The 17,132-nt window shown below is 31.4% G+C and overlaps 1 protein-coding gene across 2 annotated transcripts in view; it reads right to left on the reverse strand.

Annotated features, from left to right (window-relative positions):
* Positions 1 to 17,132, reverse strand: part of LOC107457071 (kinesin-like protein klp-19) — a 43,824-nt gene that overhangs the window by 16,359 nt on the left and 10,333 nt on the right. For both annotated transcript variants that reach the window (XM_016075127.3, XM_016075129.3), the window contains exons 4-8: positions 7,129 to 7,203; positions 5,041 to 5,296; positions 4,794 to 4,904; positions 4,325 to 4,497; positions 2,739 to 2,822 (exon numbers count right to left, since the gene is read on the reverse strand). In XM_016075127.3, the coding sequence (XP_015930613.1) occupies positions 2,739 to 2,822; positions 4,325 to 4,497; positions 4,794 to 4,904; positions 5,041 to 5,296; positions 7,129 to 7,203 (699 nt within the window). The remainder of the gene's footprint in view (positions 1 to 2,738; positions 2,823 to 4,324; positions 4,498 to 4,793; positions 4,905 to 5,040; positions 5,297 to 7,128; positions 7,204 to 17,132) is intronic.

Here is a 17,132-nt window from a genome sequence, read left to right on the forward strand (position 1 = left end):
GCTGAAACCTACATATAAGCTAAGCACTCAAAATTAAATTCATTAGTCTTTTATTATTTGACATCCAAACAAGTTAGATCTACTACAAAAACATTTTAATTTTGAAAAAGGATTTTTAGTAAAAAAACAAACTTAAGAATTGAAATAGACAATGTATTGGATTAAAGTAAAACACAAACAAAATATGTACTCAGGTATTAAAGAAAATCTAATCACCTCTGATCTATCAAAATCACTTAAAGTATCATAGACTCATCAATAAGATAACGTAAATTCGCTGGGATACGCTGTAGCGTTTACGATTTAAAATAATAAATTTTAGTATGTGCAGCGTATCTAACGGGGTGTTCTGTTTGGTGTTTTTTTCCCTACTTAGTTAGAAAATTCTCTTTTGTTTAATTGATTCAACAAAATTTCATTATTATTCCTCATTTCTTTATCATTTGCAGCGATCTATTTTTATAATTTATGACCAATAATAATTTAAAGAATTAACAATTGGTCTGAAAAACAGTTTGCAAAAGTGTAACAATAGCGCAACAGATGTTCCTTTCATCCAAAGAAGCTGTTAATGAATTCCTTTCCCACAACTGCCCCGCGAACAGTTTCTTGCAAGGATCAACGGAAGTAAGGTCCCCCCCTTTCTTCTACTGCAGGTGCGAAGAAGAAAAAAATGAAGGAAAATATTTAATTCATTCTAAATGAAAGAGTGGGGTGAAATGCTTACATGATCTATATTGAAGCTGAACTTTTTATTGCATATTTCCTAGACTAGGAAATGTACGATTTCAAAATTTAAAGATGTTCGTGTAAAATGATGCAACATGAGCACATGGATAAGAATGTACAAACTGCTTTATTTACTGAATATTTAACATTTATTTTAAAAATTTTTAACTGCTCAATCATTTGATTTATTTATAACTGGGAATTATAAGAGAAATAATGCAATCACGACTATTTATGCTTTAATTTGCGCAAAATATTATTTGTTAACTTTTATATCTACTTCACATGTTTACTTGTTTATCTCTCATTTAAAAGGTCAAAATTTTAAAATAGCAAAAAGAAATGGGATGTGTTTGTGATTGTTTTGTGTAGTACAATTTTGCCCAAAACAAGATTTAATTTATTAAATTACTATTAATATTTTTTGAATTATTGTAAGGATTTTTATCTGTTTAATCATTTGATTTAATAATATTTAGGTATTTCAAATCAATTTACGATAAAACTATGTGGTACGATCACAATTATTTTAGATGATGCAATTTTGCATTTAGTAAGAATCTTTCCATCAATTTATTGTATTTCAATAACAGGGTGGGCACAGAAAAAAATGAACAAAATAAAATAGTTGCTTGTGGTAGCCTAAAGAATGAGAATAGTAGCCAAAAACTATGAAAATAGTTGCCTAAATAAGAACAAAAATTCATTAAAAATATGACTAAAATTATGTTAATGATTTAATTGTCATATACCATGATCCATTTAGTCAAGCTGGTGGCAAATGTGATAATTTTTATATAAACGTTAATGTTCTAGCAATATTTTCCCTTTTATCAATAACTGATCTGGGAAATAATATATGTATATATATATACACACACACATATACACAAATATATTGTGAAAAATGATTGGTCAAATTCGAAATTTATGCTTCGTAATAACGTTTTAAAATTAAAAAAAATCATGTGGAACTTCGTAGCCATTGAAAGATAACCATTGAAAAGGCGATCGAGAAACAATAGAATCTGTGCGAACTGAATGAATTAAAAAGTGAAGTGCAAATTTGCAATTCAAAATTGTTTATTTTTTAAGGAAAAAAAAAAGAAACTAGAGTTGAAACTGTGTTGAGAAACTATCATGGGTCGCAGATTTTCAACCCAAGTCATGCTAAAAAAACATTGCTAGGAGTACCGAACAGTCTCCCAATAGTCTCCTTTTCCTAAAAATTAGTTGAATTTTAGTCGCCTGCGGCAACCCTGCAATAACTTAACAAAAAAAGAAAACAATAAAAAAAACACTGCGATTTTTTCTTTAAAAAAAAAATTAACAATTTGTAGCAATAATTGCAGGGAAAAAATTATCAAAAAACTATATATATAATTTTCATTTTCATGTGCATAATATATTAAAACTATTCGATAGATTTTATTCAATAAAATTTATAAAAAAAAGGGGGAAATGTACCGCATTTATTAATTCTTTTGCTATACATCTGAATTTGTAACAAAATTCCCATTCATAGTAATATTTTAATGAAATGTAAAAAAAGATGTTCGTTAAAAAAATGAAAAGAAAGAACACCATTTCTAAAATGAACTTTTTTCACCTTTCTGCATTTTTGAATATATATTTTCTTTATATTATCCATTTGAAATTTTGCTGAAGCCAGTCATTATCGAACTTTTATTTGGCAAATGAGAATACAAAAATCTTGAACATTTCTTTCCCTCTGATGCTTGAGAAATTCATCTTTTAAATATTATTCTGCAGAAAACAAAATCTTTCTAAAATTTTTGCAAAAAAGAAATGCAAAATTTTTTACTTCCCAAATTAAAAATCTTTCTGCAGGAACTTAGTAACATTCAGCAACATTATGATTATATTAAAATTTCTTAGCAGAATTTTCCACACATTGGATCAACATATTTTTTTAATTTAAAATTTCAGAAATTTTTTTTCCACAATCTTCAACTGATAAAAATAATAACAAATAAAGACATAAATACCATTTTTAACCTATCATTAAGGCTGTTGATTTGATTCATCAGTTTTTCTTTTTCTTCCAAGCCTAATTTTTTTACTCTTCCAAGCTAGAAAAAAAAACAATGTTTCAAAAAGTTCTATCATATCAATATGAAAATTTATTTCATTAAAGGAAAAAAAAATATTCAAAATACAGTTAACAAAATAATTATCTATTTCATATTTTGAAACAGAATACTCAACATATTTGCTAATACAGTAGTGAACCATTTATCCGGTATCCAGAAAAACGGGAAAAATTTTGCTCAATTTCCCCACCATTTTGAACTAGAACGATTAAGGAAAAAAAAAAAAAAACCCCGGAAATTAGACTCATCTTTACGTTGAGTAGAGGAAAATGCGGGTGAGGAGGGAATTTTTCTCCCAGTTTGTCCAGAGAAACTTCATTTCTTCTGTGACCTTGAAGATCTTTAGATTGAGAGGAGGCAGGGAAGGGACAAATGTTTTATTTTCTCCTGTGAGTTCGAAAGAGTCCTTAAAATAATCAGCATTTTGTAATGATAATTTAGCAAATTGTTAACATAATTGACTGTGCTTATGGGGGGAAAATACAAAAACCACCAAGCTAGCATTAAATTATTCCAAAGAGAGTTATAAAACATCCGTTAGAATCCAAAATTGAGTGGTTAGTTTGTTTTTTTTTAAACTCATTATTTAAAAAAGTGGATTAAAGAAGAAAAAAATTGGGAACATTTAATTAAAAATGAAACAAAGTTTTGCCACACCTTATAAGAACATGACGTTTTAAAGAATTAAAACCAAATAAAATAATAAATTAGTATCAATCTTTTTCTAAACTCGGATCTTGTTTAATTTAGAATCTGGAATGAAAATTCCGAAATGAACAACAATATCCTTTGGAAGTATAATGACGGATTTGTAAGCCTCATGAATAATCAGAAAAAACTAGATTTGAAAAAAGTCAGTGAATTGTCAGGGGGAAACGTAATTTTACCCCAAAACCGGAAATTACAGGGTATCTGCTACATTTAAAATTTTCAAACAACAAATTTTCATTTCTATTGTGCATACTAAATTGATAAAAGTAACCACAAAAGTTTCCTCCAGAATAAAAATTTAATAGTTTAGAACATAATTTAATCTAAGAAATGAAAAGAAAACATTTGTTATTCATAAAAATGCCACAATAAGGCATGCAATTAGTTTTCATAGTAAAAATGAATTTTAAAAATAGCAAATAAATACATAATAAATAAAAAATAGATAATTTTTTAGTTGAATTTAAAGTTAACCATTATATGCATATTTCAAAACATTATATTTATTAATTTTATATTTATACATTCTAAATGATTACTTTGCTACTAATATACATTTACTTTTGTTTTTTTTTTAATATTTTATAAGTTCAAAACATAAGAAAAATTTTTATATTGAATAAAAATTACTTTAAATATTAAATTTTTCATTTTAAGAATCAGTGAAGTTAAATGTATAATGAATAGACATAATAATGTGAATATAATTTAAGAGGTTTTTCTGAAGAAAACTATTTAAAATTTGATACTAGCAATAAAACTCAATATACCTCTAATTTAAGGTGTTCAATAAGATCCGTTGAGTCTTTGTTGATGACTACATTATTTTTAATTTTTTTTGCACAGGCTGAGTATCGAAGTGAACTTAGAGTTTCTTCCAAGGTCGATTGAGCAGGGCTAACACAAGTCACCATTACTGTGTAGGAGCTTCCCCCGAATGAATCTAGAATAATAACATAAAAAAGATAAAAAATGTTTATGATTTAATTAAACAGAAGAAAAAAGTACTGTAGTTTTTTGCAAAAAGTGATGTAATTTTAGAGATAGAAAAGAGAAAAACGATATGCAAAGCTAACAACAAAGATTTGGATAATATAATGATAGAATGGGTACGACAAAGAAGTGAGAAAGTGCCGTTGACTGATATGGCACAGACAAGCAATAAAAAAAGCAATACAGTATAATACATATACAATTAATCAGAATAATTCATAATACAGAAATCATATATTTGAATACCTTGCAAGAATCTGGTTAATAGAGAATCTCGGTATGGGATATGCTTTTCCCTTGTAGATAATGAGGAAATTACACGGCCTAACGCCGTCAAGCCTTTATTTATTTGGACACCTAAAAAAATTAAAATATGCATTATAATGAATCATGTTTAGTACAAAAATCATTGATATGTTTAATTTTTAAGAAACAATCAAAATTAACAAACTGTTAAAAGTAATACTTTTTAAGTTTATATTTATTTTTTTACCTTGCTTAAATTCTTTTTCTGAAGAATCAACTCCTGCGCGCTCGCTGCCAGCCAAATCCACGAATAAAAACTTGGCGTATTTGGATTTACCATCTTTCTTATTCGTCATTATCATCGAAATAAGAAAAAAAGCATGAGAGCGAGATGATCTTGCATTTTTGGAGGTCACTGCAGTTGTTCTTGATAGGGTTCCTCTTCTGAGTGCTTGCATAGCTTCGCTATAGCTTTTCACATTAATTTGAGTCATGCTTGAGATCTAAAATAGAGTAAACATTATATATTTAGCATGAATAATTCATAAAAAGAAATTATACAATGAAACAAGTTAATAGTAATAAATTGTTTAATATTTTAAAAAAATTGTAAATTTGACTATGTTTTAGAACAGTGGTTACAAACTGGCAGCCCACGAAGGCTTTTTTCGTGGCCCGAGAACTGAAATATATTAGTCATTATTTTTTGTAAAAAATCTACATGGGTTAAAATACTTTTATTTCGTTAAAAAAAGCCTAATTTCTTTGTTTTGTGATGTCTTTTTTTTTTTTTTGTATTTTGTGAATATAATTTAAGTGGTAAAAAAAGTCTCACTGGGGACTTTTTTTCATGTCCAAGGAGTTTCTAAGGAGTATAAGGAGTCTGTGTGCACCCTGCAAATGATATTATTATTGGATTATGCCTCCCTAGGAACAGAAAAGATTTTGAAGGGAAAAAATCCAACAGGAATAACTTTACTTGTTTATACGATATTCTTTTAATACAAGAAAATTAGAATTAATATGTGACATTTAGTGTTAACATAAAAATTAGATGTGACATGATGCTTAAAAATCTATAAACTTATTAATAGTGCAAATATTAGGCACACCTCAGAAAAATTTTCCAGTAAGATATATTTCATATTATATTATTATATGCTAAAAGGTGAGATTATTATTCTTGCAACATCAAGGTGGCCACTCAAATCAGATTTCAAATTTCCCTGATTTTTCTAGATAAAAACATTAAAATTTCCAGTTTGCCTCCCCTTCTTATAAAGTGTAGGATGTGTACAAAAAAAGAGTCTATATTATAAAATATTTTATTCAAAATGTTATTTTTTTAACATTCATCTCGAAAAAAATAATTCATTTTGACAATTTGGCAAGATTTTTTATTTATTTTTTAATGTTTTGGTACAAAATTTAGAATCAAAAATCATATGTTGACCAACAAAAGAGTAAAAATAAATATTAATATATAGATAGTTCTTAAAAAAACCTTTCTTTTAAAAAAAAATTAAAATATGTTATAAAAGGTTAAAATGAAATAGAAAAAATTAGCATTAATGCAACAATTTGTCGACAAACATTGCTGTTAGCGATTGTAAAAAAATGTTTGATTGGTTGGACTGCTGAGAAAAAATAATTCATAGATTTCTTTGAATGGGAATATAAAAGCTTTCAGAAAAAGAGTGCAATATACAATCTATTATTATTATTAAATTATAACCAACTAATTTTTGGAGAATTTTATAAAGTTAAAAATACAAAAACATTTTTGTCAAAATGGAAAAATATTACCACGAAAGCATCGGAACAAACTTGAGCCATAAATGAATTCAGCCCAAGGACAGAGAATTTAAAAACAGAAGCTAATATCCTAATCCCTTCTTCCACCTCCACCACAATTTTTCGCAAATTGCACAGTCCCATGGCTGTCAAAGGTTTCTACATTTGTTTAGCAACCGTGGGAAAATTTTATGTGGCATTCTAGTTTAACAGAGTTGCAATGGAGCAAATTTTCATGCAAACTAAGTATTGCTAAGTCAATGATATTTCAACTGTTAGGAGATACATTTCAGTCTAAAAAAAGTGGGTATAATGGATGAAATAATTTAAATTAAGAAAATTAGTAAATAATTTAAATTAGTGAAATAAAAAAATTATCAAACAAAACATTTCCAGCTTTTCTTTAAAATTCCCTGATTTTTATCCAAATTTCCCTGATTTTTTCCAGTCTAAAAAAATTTCCTGATAATTCCAGGTGGGTGGCCACCCTGAACATTAATATTTTGAATACTTAAAGATGCAATATAAAAGCAATTCATACTTTAGCCTCTTTTGAATCACCAGGAATGTATGTTGATTGGTTCTTCAATAAATCTTTTACTGTTTCCATGTAAATCTAAAAGAATATCAGAAATTATATAGCAAAAAAACAAAATTGTTATAGATAATGAAGCAAAGGTAAAAATCTGTTTTAAATCAGTTATAAGTAAAATAATAATAATTAAATGATAATTTTATGAGTTTATTCTTGTCAATACTCATATCTTTCTAGTAGAGAGCAATATGGCGAATGAACAATTTCTATCTCACATCTATTTCAGTAAACAGTAACATCTGCAAGCGTTAAACAGGAGAACAATTTTATTCTTTTTGCTAGGAGCTATTGGATACAGGATCTACAGACTACCTGGCTTTTATCCTCTACTTTATTTATGTTAAGTTGATGCAAACATTTAACACTTAAATCTAACTATAAAAATTTAAAGAATAAAAATATTTTCCAATTTACATTCTTTGGGAGCAATGTAATAGCTCTGCTTTCCAGACTTGTTGCATGATCACCAAATAAATGTAAATAATAGATATAAACAAAGCTCTAAATTTGATAAGTAACGTTAGTAGATTGACACTTTTGAATTTATCATCCAAATAACCATTATAATCTTTAATAATAGAATTTTGAACGTGAATCAGAAAATCTTCGTAAAAGTGGAAGTCTTGTACATCGAGCTTTTATAGTAGTAAAGAGTTTTGAAAAAAAAAGGAACATATTTTTGAGGTTGTCAGTGAGCTTTTTATTCTGGACATAGCTCAATATGTCTCTTTAAGAAAATAAAGCTAAAAATGCTTAGTTACGAAAATGGACAAGCTCCGAATACATATTTAAGAAAAAGGATTTTGCAAAAATTCAGTAAAAAGGCTGTACCGCAATACAGGTAGCACTCAGATAAAACATTGAAAATTTAGATCATTTTTATTATAATTACAATTTTAGTAAAATTTTAGCCATCATTAAGCACAACAAGAAAAGAAAAAAAAGTTTTTGGCAGCAGTGTATCACATATGAAAGTGAACTTAAAAACTTTCTAGCATAAAAGTAGTCAGCTCAAAATGTGCTGCACAAGAGCTTTTTTCTTCTTCATTTTCTCCATGAACGTGCCTCACCAATCTCTTGTTGATGTTAATCTGAATTTCTATGCAAACTTAGTTGCACATTCTTAGTTGAGGCAGTATATTCTATCGTTTATCAAAAACAAACTTGTCTAACCCTACTATATTTTAATAAAAAATATTGATTAAAAGTGAGAAAAATATACCATTTTCTGAGAAAATTGATATTGGTCTGAAAATTGACAAAATTTTTGCAAACATTTACTCTTGATTAAATCTATATTGTTTGCAGAATGTTCAGGGGAAGCCCGTGGAAAAATGAAATCGTTGATGGCTGCACAAAAAATGTGCCGCACATCACGATAATTCAACTTTGAAATAGATTGTGTTTATCTACCGGAAATTATTGAATTGACCGGAATTTATTGAATTATACCGGAAATTATTGAATTATTGAAAATTGACAAGGCTCAAAATGTGCGTTTAAGAAAATGGATGCAGCAAAAAAGTGCCATATCAATATTTAAGCCAAATTTAACAATTAAACCTAAAATTATGTACTAACTTTTTTAAATAATAAGCATAATCATTAAGGGGCAAAGTCTCAGACTTAGGGGTCAGGGTGGCTGAGTATATTACAGAATTAACTTTTCAGACGATCTCTTCATATTCAAAACATTAACAAAAGTTATTTTCAAATATCTTATTTTCTACAAGATAATTCTAAACCACTATTATAAATTTATATGACCTGTGACAGCTTTGTAAAAACATATTGCTGACTTTTTTAAAAAAAAGATAGACTAATTTATTAAATATGTCGTAAGTGCTTCATGTTAATAAATGATCTAATGAATTTATTTAAATTGTTCATAAGTTTATTCTGCAAAAAATATTTTGATATTCTGAAGTAACAAAACAGATAATTTGTTATTCAAATTGAAACAGATATGCTAAATGGATAAATTTTAAAATTTTATCTTATTATATACATATCCTGTAACATAAAATTTGATCTAACATATTAAAATGTGTTAATATAAATCCTTATGACAAATTTGCAAATCACTTTAAAGCAATATTTGATATGTGATTCATTAATCACTTTCATTTAAAATCGGAATTCGTAGAACATTCTATATGAATTCCGATCCGTAAATCAAGAATCAGTTTAATGTAAATCACTATCTTTATTTATAATCAACAAAACCTGCAGAACTAAATTTTATTTATTAGCAGTAAAAACTAAATGTAAAAATTTGATTATAAATGATAAAAAATTAATCATTCTTCGTACATAAATGAAAAAAACAAATAAGACAACAATATTAACCAATCGTAATAATGAAATTAACACATTGAACATATTTCTAAATCGATTAAACGCCATATATCATTTGTAAACTATGACTACAAAACCTAAAATTTGCTAGAAATTTCAGCTTTCAAAACATCAGAGAGATGAATATTAATCTGGTGTGAAAAATTTAGGAGAGAAAAGTTTTGCCTCTTCTTTAACCCCCTTTCACTTTAAGCATTAAAAATTGCATCCATCAGAATTTCTATAACTTTCCTTTGAAATTATTTATTATTATTTTAATTCCTAAAAAATCAAGTACTTTTCAAGTACCCTATAGCAGAATTTAAGGAATTTTCAGGGTCCTGATTTTTTCAACAAAATTCAAAGACTTTCAAGTACCGCGGGGACCCTGTGGTAAAAATTTATAGCAGTATAATACTTATTGACTTTGCTGCAGATCATAATATGATCATACCAAGCACAATGTTCCAGCATAAGAAGATACATAAAATGACCTGGCGATCTCCTGATGGAATCACATTCAATCAAATCGAGCATTTTTTGATTGATTCAGGCATAAATCGGATATTGAGAACGTAAGAACCTACTGAGGTGCCCACTTAGATTCAGATCACTTTTTAATAATAGCAAAACTGTGAGCTAGAATCTCCAACATTCGAGGAAAATGCTTGGAAAAGTTTGACTGTAAACAACTAAAAGATGAGGCAATTTGGAATTTGAGCTTATCAAATTCCAAAATCAAATTGACAGTAACCTTAAAGAATCTAAGGATAACCATAAGGAGGAAGATAGCATAAACGATAAATGGAACTCTTTGAAGGAAACAATCTTTAAGACTGGTAACGAGGTTGCTGAAAAAGTTAAGAAAATTAAAAGGAAAGATTGGTTTGACAGTGGCAACAGAAAAAAAGAAGGAACCATATAAAAAGATGCTGAATACGAGACATTCTAGAAATGCTGAGATCAAATACAAAGAGGCAAGAAGGGAGGAGAAGAGAATTCATAAAACAAAGAAGGCATTTCTCGAAGATCTTTTAAAAACTGTCGAACATTTAAGGGGATCTAATGAAAGCAGAGCTTTCTTTCGGGAAATAAACCTAGGACGAAAGGAATTTAAGAACAGAACTACCTCATGTCGTGACAAGAATGGAGCAATCTTGACTAACAAAATTGGAGAGATGGAATGAGCATTTTTATGAACTACTGAATGGAGTTAGCGATGAACATGAACCACCTACAGAAGACACAGGAATTTATAACATATTGTGGAACCACCAACATTAGAAGAAGTCGATGACGGAATAAAAAAGCTAAAGGACTGCGGCGGTGCCCTGGCCCTGTAATCTCACCTTTACTTGGTGATGCAAAAAAAAAGAACTTTTACTTCAACTTGCAGGAGTCACGTAAAACCAGTTTTTCTACAAGCAACCGACGATATTCACATTTTAGCTCGTGGCACGGTCGGTGATGCATGGCTGTACAATAATCCTAATTTCATTTTTAACTTTCTGTATTTATTTGTAATTAATTATGTTTAAATTAAATTTATTCTTCAAACTTTAATTGGTAATTTGCTTTAACGCTTATAAAAACTCAATTTACCAAATTGGTGACCCTTTTTCCGAACATGCGTTCAACATCAACTTAGGATATGGCGTTTCAACAATTTCAGTAAGTCTATTTTTGTTTCCACTAGGAGTATCACGCGGTAACTTTTATTTTCTTGTGTGGCTTTTTTTTTTTATTTCTTATTACCGTCTAATTTAATAGTTATTTTTACTTCTCACTAAACATGGCATTTTTGTTATAGCAATGTTCGCGTTCATCAATATTTACATTATTTTTAATAATAATCCATAATCAAATTTGTTAACTAAATTCACGACTTATTTGAGAATTTTCTTTTAATTTGTTTAAACATTCCGCAATGCCTAACGAAACTCTAGACGAAAATCAAATTGCTCACGTGGCAGTCAAACCACCTCCGTTTTGGAAATCAAATCCCGCCTTGTGGTTTGTCCGGCTAGAAGCACAATTCACTTTGGCTAAAATTTCCACCGATGATACAAAGTTTAATTACGTACTTGCAGCGGTCGACTCAGATGTTTTAAGTTCGATTAGCGATATTGTTTTAAAACCTCCTAACACTGAGAAATACGAAGCTATCAAAAAACGATTAATTGAGCTGCATTCCGAGAGTGAGGAATCAAAAATTCGGACCCTTCTTCAAGGGCTGGAATTAGGTGACCAGCGACCTTCCCAATTATTAACACGAATGAGAGCACTCGCAGGTGATAATGTGGGCACTCCTCTCTTAAAATCTTTGTGGCTTGGTAGACTCCCTAACAACGTACAAACTATTTTGGCAGCCCTCAATGATGAATTAGACCAGCTAGCTTCAGTTGCTGACAAAATCAATGATCTCACCTCGCATCAACACGTAAACACTGTCGCCGCTGATAAAACGTCTGCACTCGAATTGCAAGTCGCTCAGCTCACTAAACAAGTAAGCGAACTCACTTCTTATGTGAGACAGTCTCGAAACCCGAACAGAGAAAGAAAGAATTCTCAACATCGCAGCAATTCTAGAGCTCGCAGAAAATATAAAGAACCTGAAAACGGATATTGTTTTTATCATACAAATTTTGGTAATCGCGCTAAAAAATGTAATTCTCCATGCAATTACTCGGAAAACTAAACAGGCGATCGCACGAAGGCCATACCGATCGCCACATTAATCGTATTTTATTGGCCGATCAAAAAAGTAACCTTAATTTGCTTATTGATACTGGCGCTGATTTGTCTGTCTTGCCAAAGCGTTATGCATCTGATACTAAAGTTTCTGATGATTTAGTATTATTCGCAGCAAACGGTACTAAAATTTTAACATACGGAACAAAAATTTTAACTTTAGATTTTAACCTTCGTAGGCCATTCACTTGGCGTTTTGTTGTTGCCGATGTTAAACAGCCAATTATTGGTGTCGATTTTCTGAGACATTTCGATTTATTAGTTGATGTAAAAAATAGCCGATTAATCGATAATCTAACTAAACTAACATCACGTGGAAAGATTGCTAATATTGATTTTCCAAGTAGTTTAACTATTCACTTAGGAGACTCAAAATTTGATAGGGTATTGTCCCGCTTTCCGGAATTGACAAACCCATCTCATGCAAATCCTACGCCTACTCCTTCGACCGTTTACCATTTTTTAGAAACTACAGGACCGCCTGTATTTTCAAAGTCAAGGCGTTTATCGCCCGAAATTATGAAAGCGACCAGGGAAGAATTTGATTTTCTTTTAACTCAAGGGATTATAAGACCATCAAAAAGCCCTTGGGCTAGCCCACTACACGTAGTTAGGAAGTCGAATGGTAATTGGCGTCCCTGCGGAGATTACCGAAAACTTAATTCCATAACAGTTCCTGACAGATACCCAGTTCCACATATTCAGGACTGCACTCAATTATTTTACGGTAAGAAGATTTTTTCAACTGTCGATCTCACGAGAGCGTATCATCAAATTCCGGTGAATCCTCCGGATATTCCCAAAACAGCAGTCACCACTCCATTCGGACTATTCGAATACGTTTACATGCCTTTCGGTTTAAAAAACTCTGGTCAAACTTTCCAAAGGTTTATGCACCAAGTTTTAACAGGCTTAGACTTTTGCATACCATACTTTGACGACGTGTTCATAGCTTCAGCTAATGAAGACGAACACATCCAACATCTTCAAGAAATATTTACCCGTTTTTCTCAGTACGGCCTTAAACTTAACCCATCAAAGTGCGTGTTGGGAAAATCATCCGTTAAATTTCTCGGTTGTCTGATTTCTTCAGAGGGTGTTCAACCTTTACCTGAAAAAGTACAAGCCATAGTTGATTTCCCCAAACCTGAGACAGTTGTCCAACTTAAACGTTTTCTAGCTATGATAAATTTTTATCGCCGTTTTTTAAAAAATGCCGCAGCCACACAAGCTCCTCTAACTGAATATTTGAGAGATTCGAAGAAAAACGACAAACGCTTGATCCAGTGGACAGGCGCAGCAATTTCGGCATTTGAAAAATGCAAACAAGAATTAGCTAATTTTGCTATTCTTAGTTATCAAACACCTAATCAGCAACTTTCGTTAATGGTAGATGCTTCCGATACCTCTATTGGCGCTGTTTTAAATACTGATACTCCTAGTGGACCAAAGCCCCTCGGTTTCTTTTCCCGTAAACTTTCATTAACTGAAAAAAAATACAGTACCTATGATCGCGAATTACTTGCCATGTATGCAGCTATTAAACACTTTCGCCATAATCTTGAAGCGCAAAATTTCATAATATTTACCGACCATCGTCCCTTAATTTATTCCTTTAAAAAAAATTCAGATTCATGCTCACCGCGCCAGCTTCGACAATTAGATTTTATAGCCCAATTCAGTACTGAAATTCGCCATGTTTCTGGAAGTGATAATGTAGTAGCCGACACACTCTCACGATTAAACTCAATAAAGCTTCCACCAATTGATTTTCTTAAAATCGCTGATGCCCAAAGAGCTGATGAGGAACTAAAGAAACTACTCACTGAATGCGAAAACTCTACAATGACTTTGAAGTTGCAAACTATGAAATTGGACGGCCCATACCCCTTATATTGTGACACCAGCAATGACAGAGTTCGTCCATACGTGCCAAAAGAATTTCGAAAAAGTATTTTTATGTCTCTTCACAATTTGACACATCCTGGAATCCGTGCTTCGAAGAAGCTTGTTCTTTCTCGATTTGTATGGCCATCCATAGCCAAAGATGTTGTAGAATGGTCTCGCTCCTGTGTCAGCTGTCAGAAAAACAAAGTGATCCGACACACACGGTCTCCTCTGCAACCATTCGAGTTACCATCTCGACGGTTCGATCATATACACATCGACCTTGTCGGACCGCTCCCTCCTTCTGATGGATACCAGTATCTCTTGACGTGCATTGACAGATTCTCAAGGTGGCCTGAAGCTATCCCCATCCCAGAGATTACTGCCGAAACGGTAGCCCGAGCACTCGTGAACAACTGGTTTTCTAGGTTCGGCATTCCTTCTGTAATCACAACAGACCAAGGCCGTCAATTCGAGAGTAGCCTTTTTCTTCAACTGTCTCGAATGATCGGAGCAGCTAGAGTGCGTACAACACCGTACCATCCTTCTAGCAATGGTCTCGTCGAATGCTTTCACAGAGCCCTTAAACAAGGTCTCAAATGCCACCCCAATATAAAATGGACTGAATCCCTTCCCATTGTACTTCTTGGACTAAGATCTGCCGTAAAAGAGGACCTAGGATGCACCAGTGCTGAACTCGTCTATGGAACCCCCCTACGACTACCAGCGGAGTTCTTCGATCCGTCAACTTCAAATGTTGATCCACACGAGTTCCTTCAAAAACTTCGAACCTGCATGTCAGAACTGAAACCAATTCCAACTTCATCACATGCAAACGTAAAAGTTTTCATCCACCCAACTCTTGAATCATGCTCTCATGTGTTTGTGAGACGTGACAGTGTAAAGAAACCCCTTCAAGCTCCTTATGATGGACCATATAGAGTACTCAGTCGTTCAGAAAAAACTTTTTGTCTGGACATTTCTGGAAAAGCTTCAGTGATCAGTGTTGACCGTCTAAAACCGGCTTTCCTCCTCAAAGACATTGAGCGAACTGTGATATCAAAATTACCTCATGCTGCGATAACTCCAACGACCACACAATTTACTGAACCTCCGCAGACAACGACACGATCTGGCCGGAGAGTTCGATTTAATCCCAAATACTTGTAGTATTTGCTGGAGGGGGAGTACTGCGGCGGTGCCCTGGCCCTGTAATCTCACCTTTACTTGGTGATGCAAAAAAAAGAACTTTTACTTCAACTTGCAGGAGTCACGTAAAACCAGTTTTTCTACAAGCAACCGACGATATCCACATTTTAGCTCGTGGCACGGTCGGTGAAGCATGGCTGTACAATGATCCTAATTTCATTTTTAACTTTCTGTATTTATTTGTAATTAATTATGTTTAAATTAAATTTATTCTTCAAACTTTAATTGGTAATTTGCTTTAATGCTTATAAAAACTCAATTTACCAAAGGACAATAAAGCACCAGGCCCTGATGAAATCCCATCAAAATTTCTAAAAAATGGGGGAACAAGTGTCACGAAGAAAATATATGATCTGGTACGAGCTATATGGGAGCAAGAATGGAAAACCCTGGAGAGTGGAAAACCAGCATGACCTGTGTGATACATAAAAAAGGAGATATACTCGATTGCTCAAACTACAGAGGAATTAGCTTGCTCTGTACAAGTTATAAAGCATTTTCTAACATCCCTTTCAAAAGAATCTCCCCACTTGTCGAGAATATAATTGGAGATTATCAGATCGGATTCAGGAAGGGGCGATCCACCACAGAGCAAATTTTTAACATCCGGCAAATTTAGAGAAGACAAAAGAATTTGGTATTGACACGCACCATCTGTTTATTGATTTTAAAACAGCCTATGATAGTATTAGCCGAAAAACTCTAATTTCAGCCTTAAGAGAATTTAATATACCAGAGAAACTAGTGAAGCTATACACTAAGTGAAACCAAAATCATGGTCAAGATACAGAATAGTCTTTCCCATCAGGGGTCTGTTTAGAAGAAATTTGGGTCCGTTAACAGACCCTTCACAAAATATCTTTTCATAACAACGGACCCTTCACAAAATATTTTAACTTAAAAACAGTCCCTTCACAAAATAATTTTTCTTTTAATCGGACCCTTCACAAATTTGTTTATCTTCATTATTATTTTGTTAATCGAATAAACCCTTTCCAGGGAATAAAACAAGAAAGATGGATGTAAACGAAATAAGTTTTGTCTTCGGCAGAAGATTCTTCCATTATTCGTCCGAAATTAATATTCTGCGTCCAGCAGTATAGGCTAAATACCAAATATTTGTATGTTGTATCTCTAATTTATAAGCAGCAATTGTTGCTTATTTTTTAAAATTTAATTTTTTTAATTATAATTTTACAGTGTTGAGCATAATCTTGTATGTCTTTACAATTTAAAAACTCCTTGAAAATTTTTTTTTCTTGCAATAGCGAACCCTATTTGCACAAATTTACCAGGTGGACAACAAAATGAATTATATCCCTTTTGCGGTTTTTTATTCCATTCATTAATTTTTTCCTTTTGCTGCTTTTTTATTAGTTATTAACTGTTAATTTGTTTTTTATTTGTTAATAGTTAGCTTGTTTTTTTCTTCTTGTTAATAGTTGTTTGCTTGTTTTTTTTTAATCGTTATTAGTTTTTAGCTTGTTTTTTGTTGTTATTCATTGTTAGTTTCTTAGCATTAATTGTTAAATGTTTTTTTTTTGTAGTTCCTTGTTAGCTATTTTTTTTCTTGCGAGGTAAGCGTCTTTTGTTAAAACAAAATGTTATCTATAAGAAAAAACGAGAACTATGATCTCGCTCCAAAGAAGAAACGATTATTTCTTCTTCACAGGATTCGGATTATTTCTTCTTGATTATATTATATAGATTATTATTTTGATTAGTAAAATTTCTTAAGATGGGTCAGTTTTAAATTCACCCCATCA

The sequence above is a fragment of the Parasteatoda tepidariorum genome, chromosome X1 (assembly GCF_043381705.1).
Source record: "Parasteatoda tepidariorum isolate YZ-2023 chromosome X1, CAS_Ptep_4.0, whole genome shotgun sequence".
In the NCBI taxonomy this organism is placed as follows: Eukaryota; Metazoa; Arthropoda; class Arachnida; order Araneae; family Theridiidae; genus Parasteatoda; species Parasteatoda tepidariorum.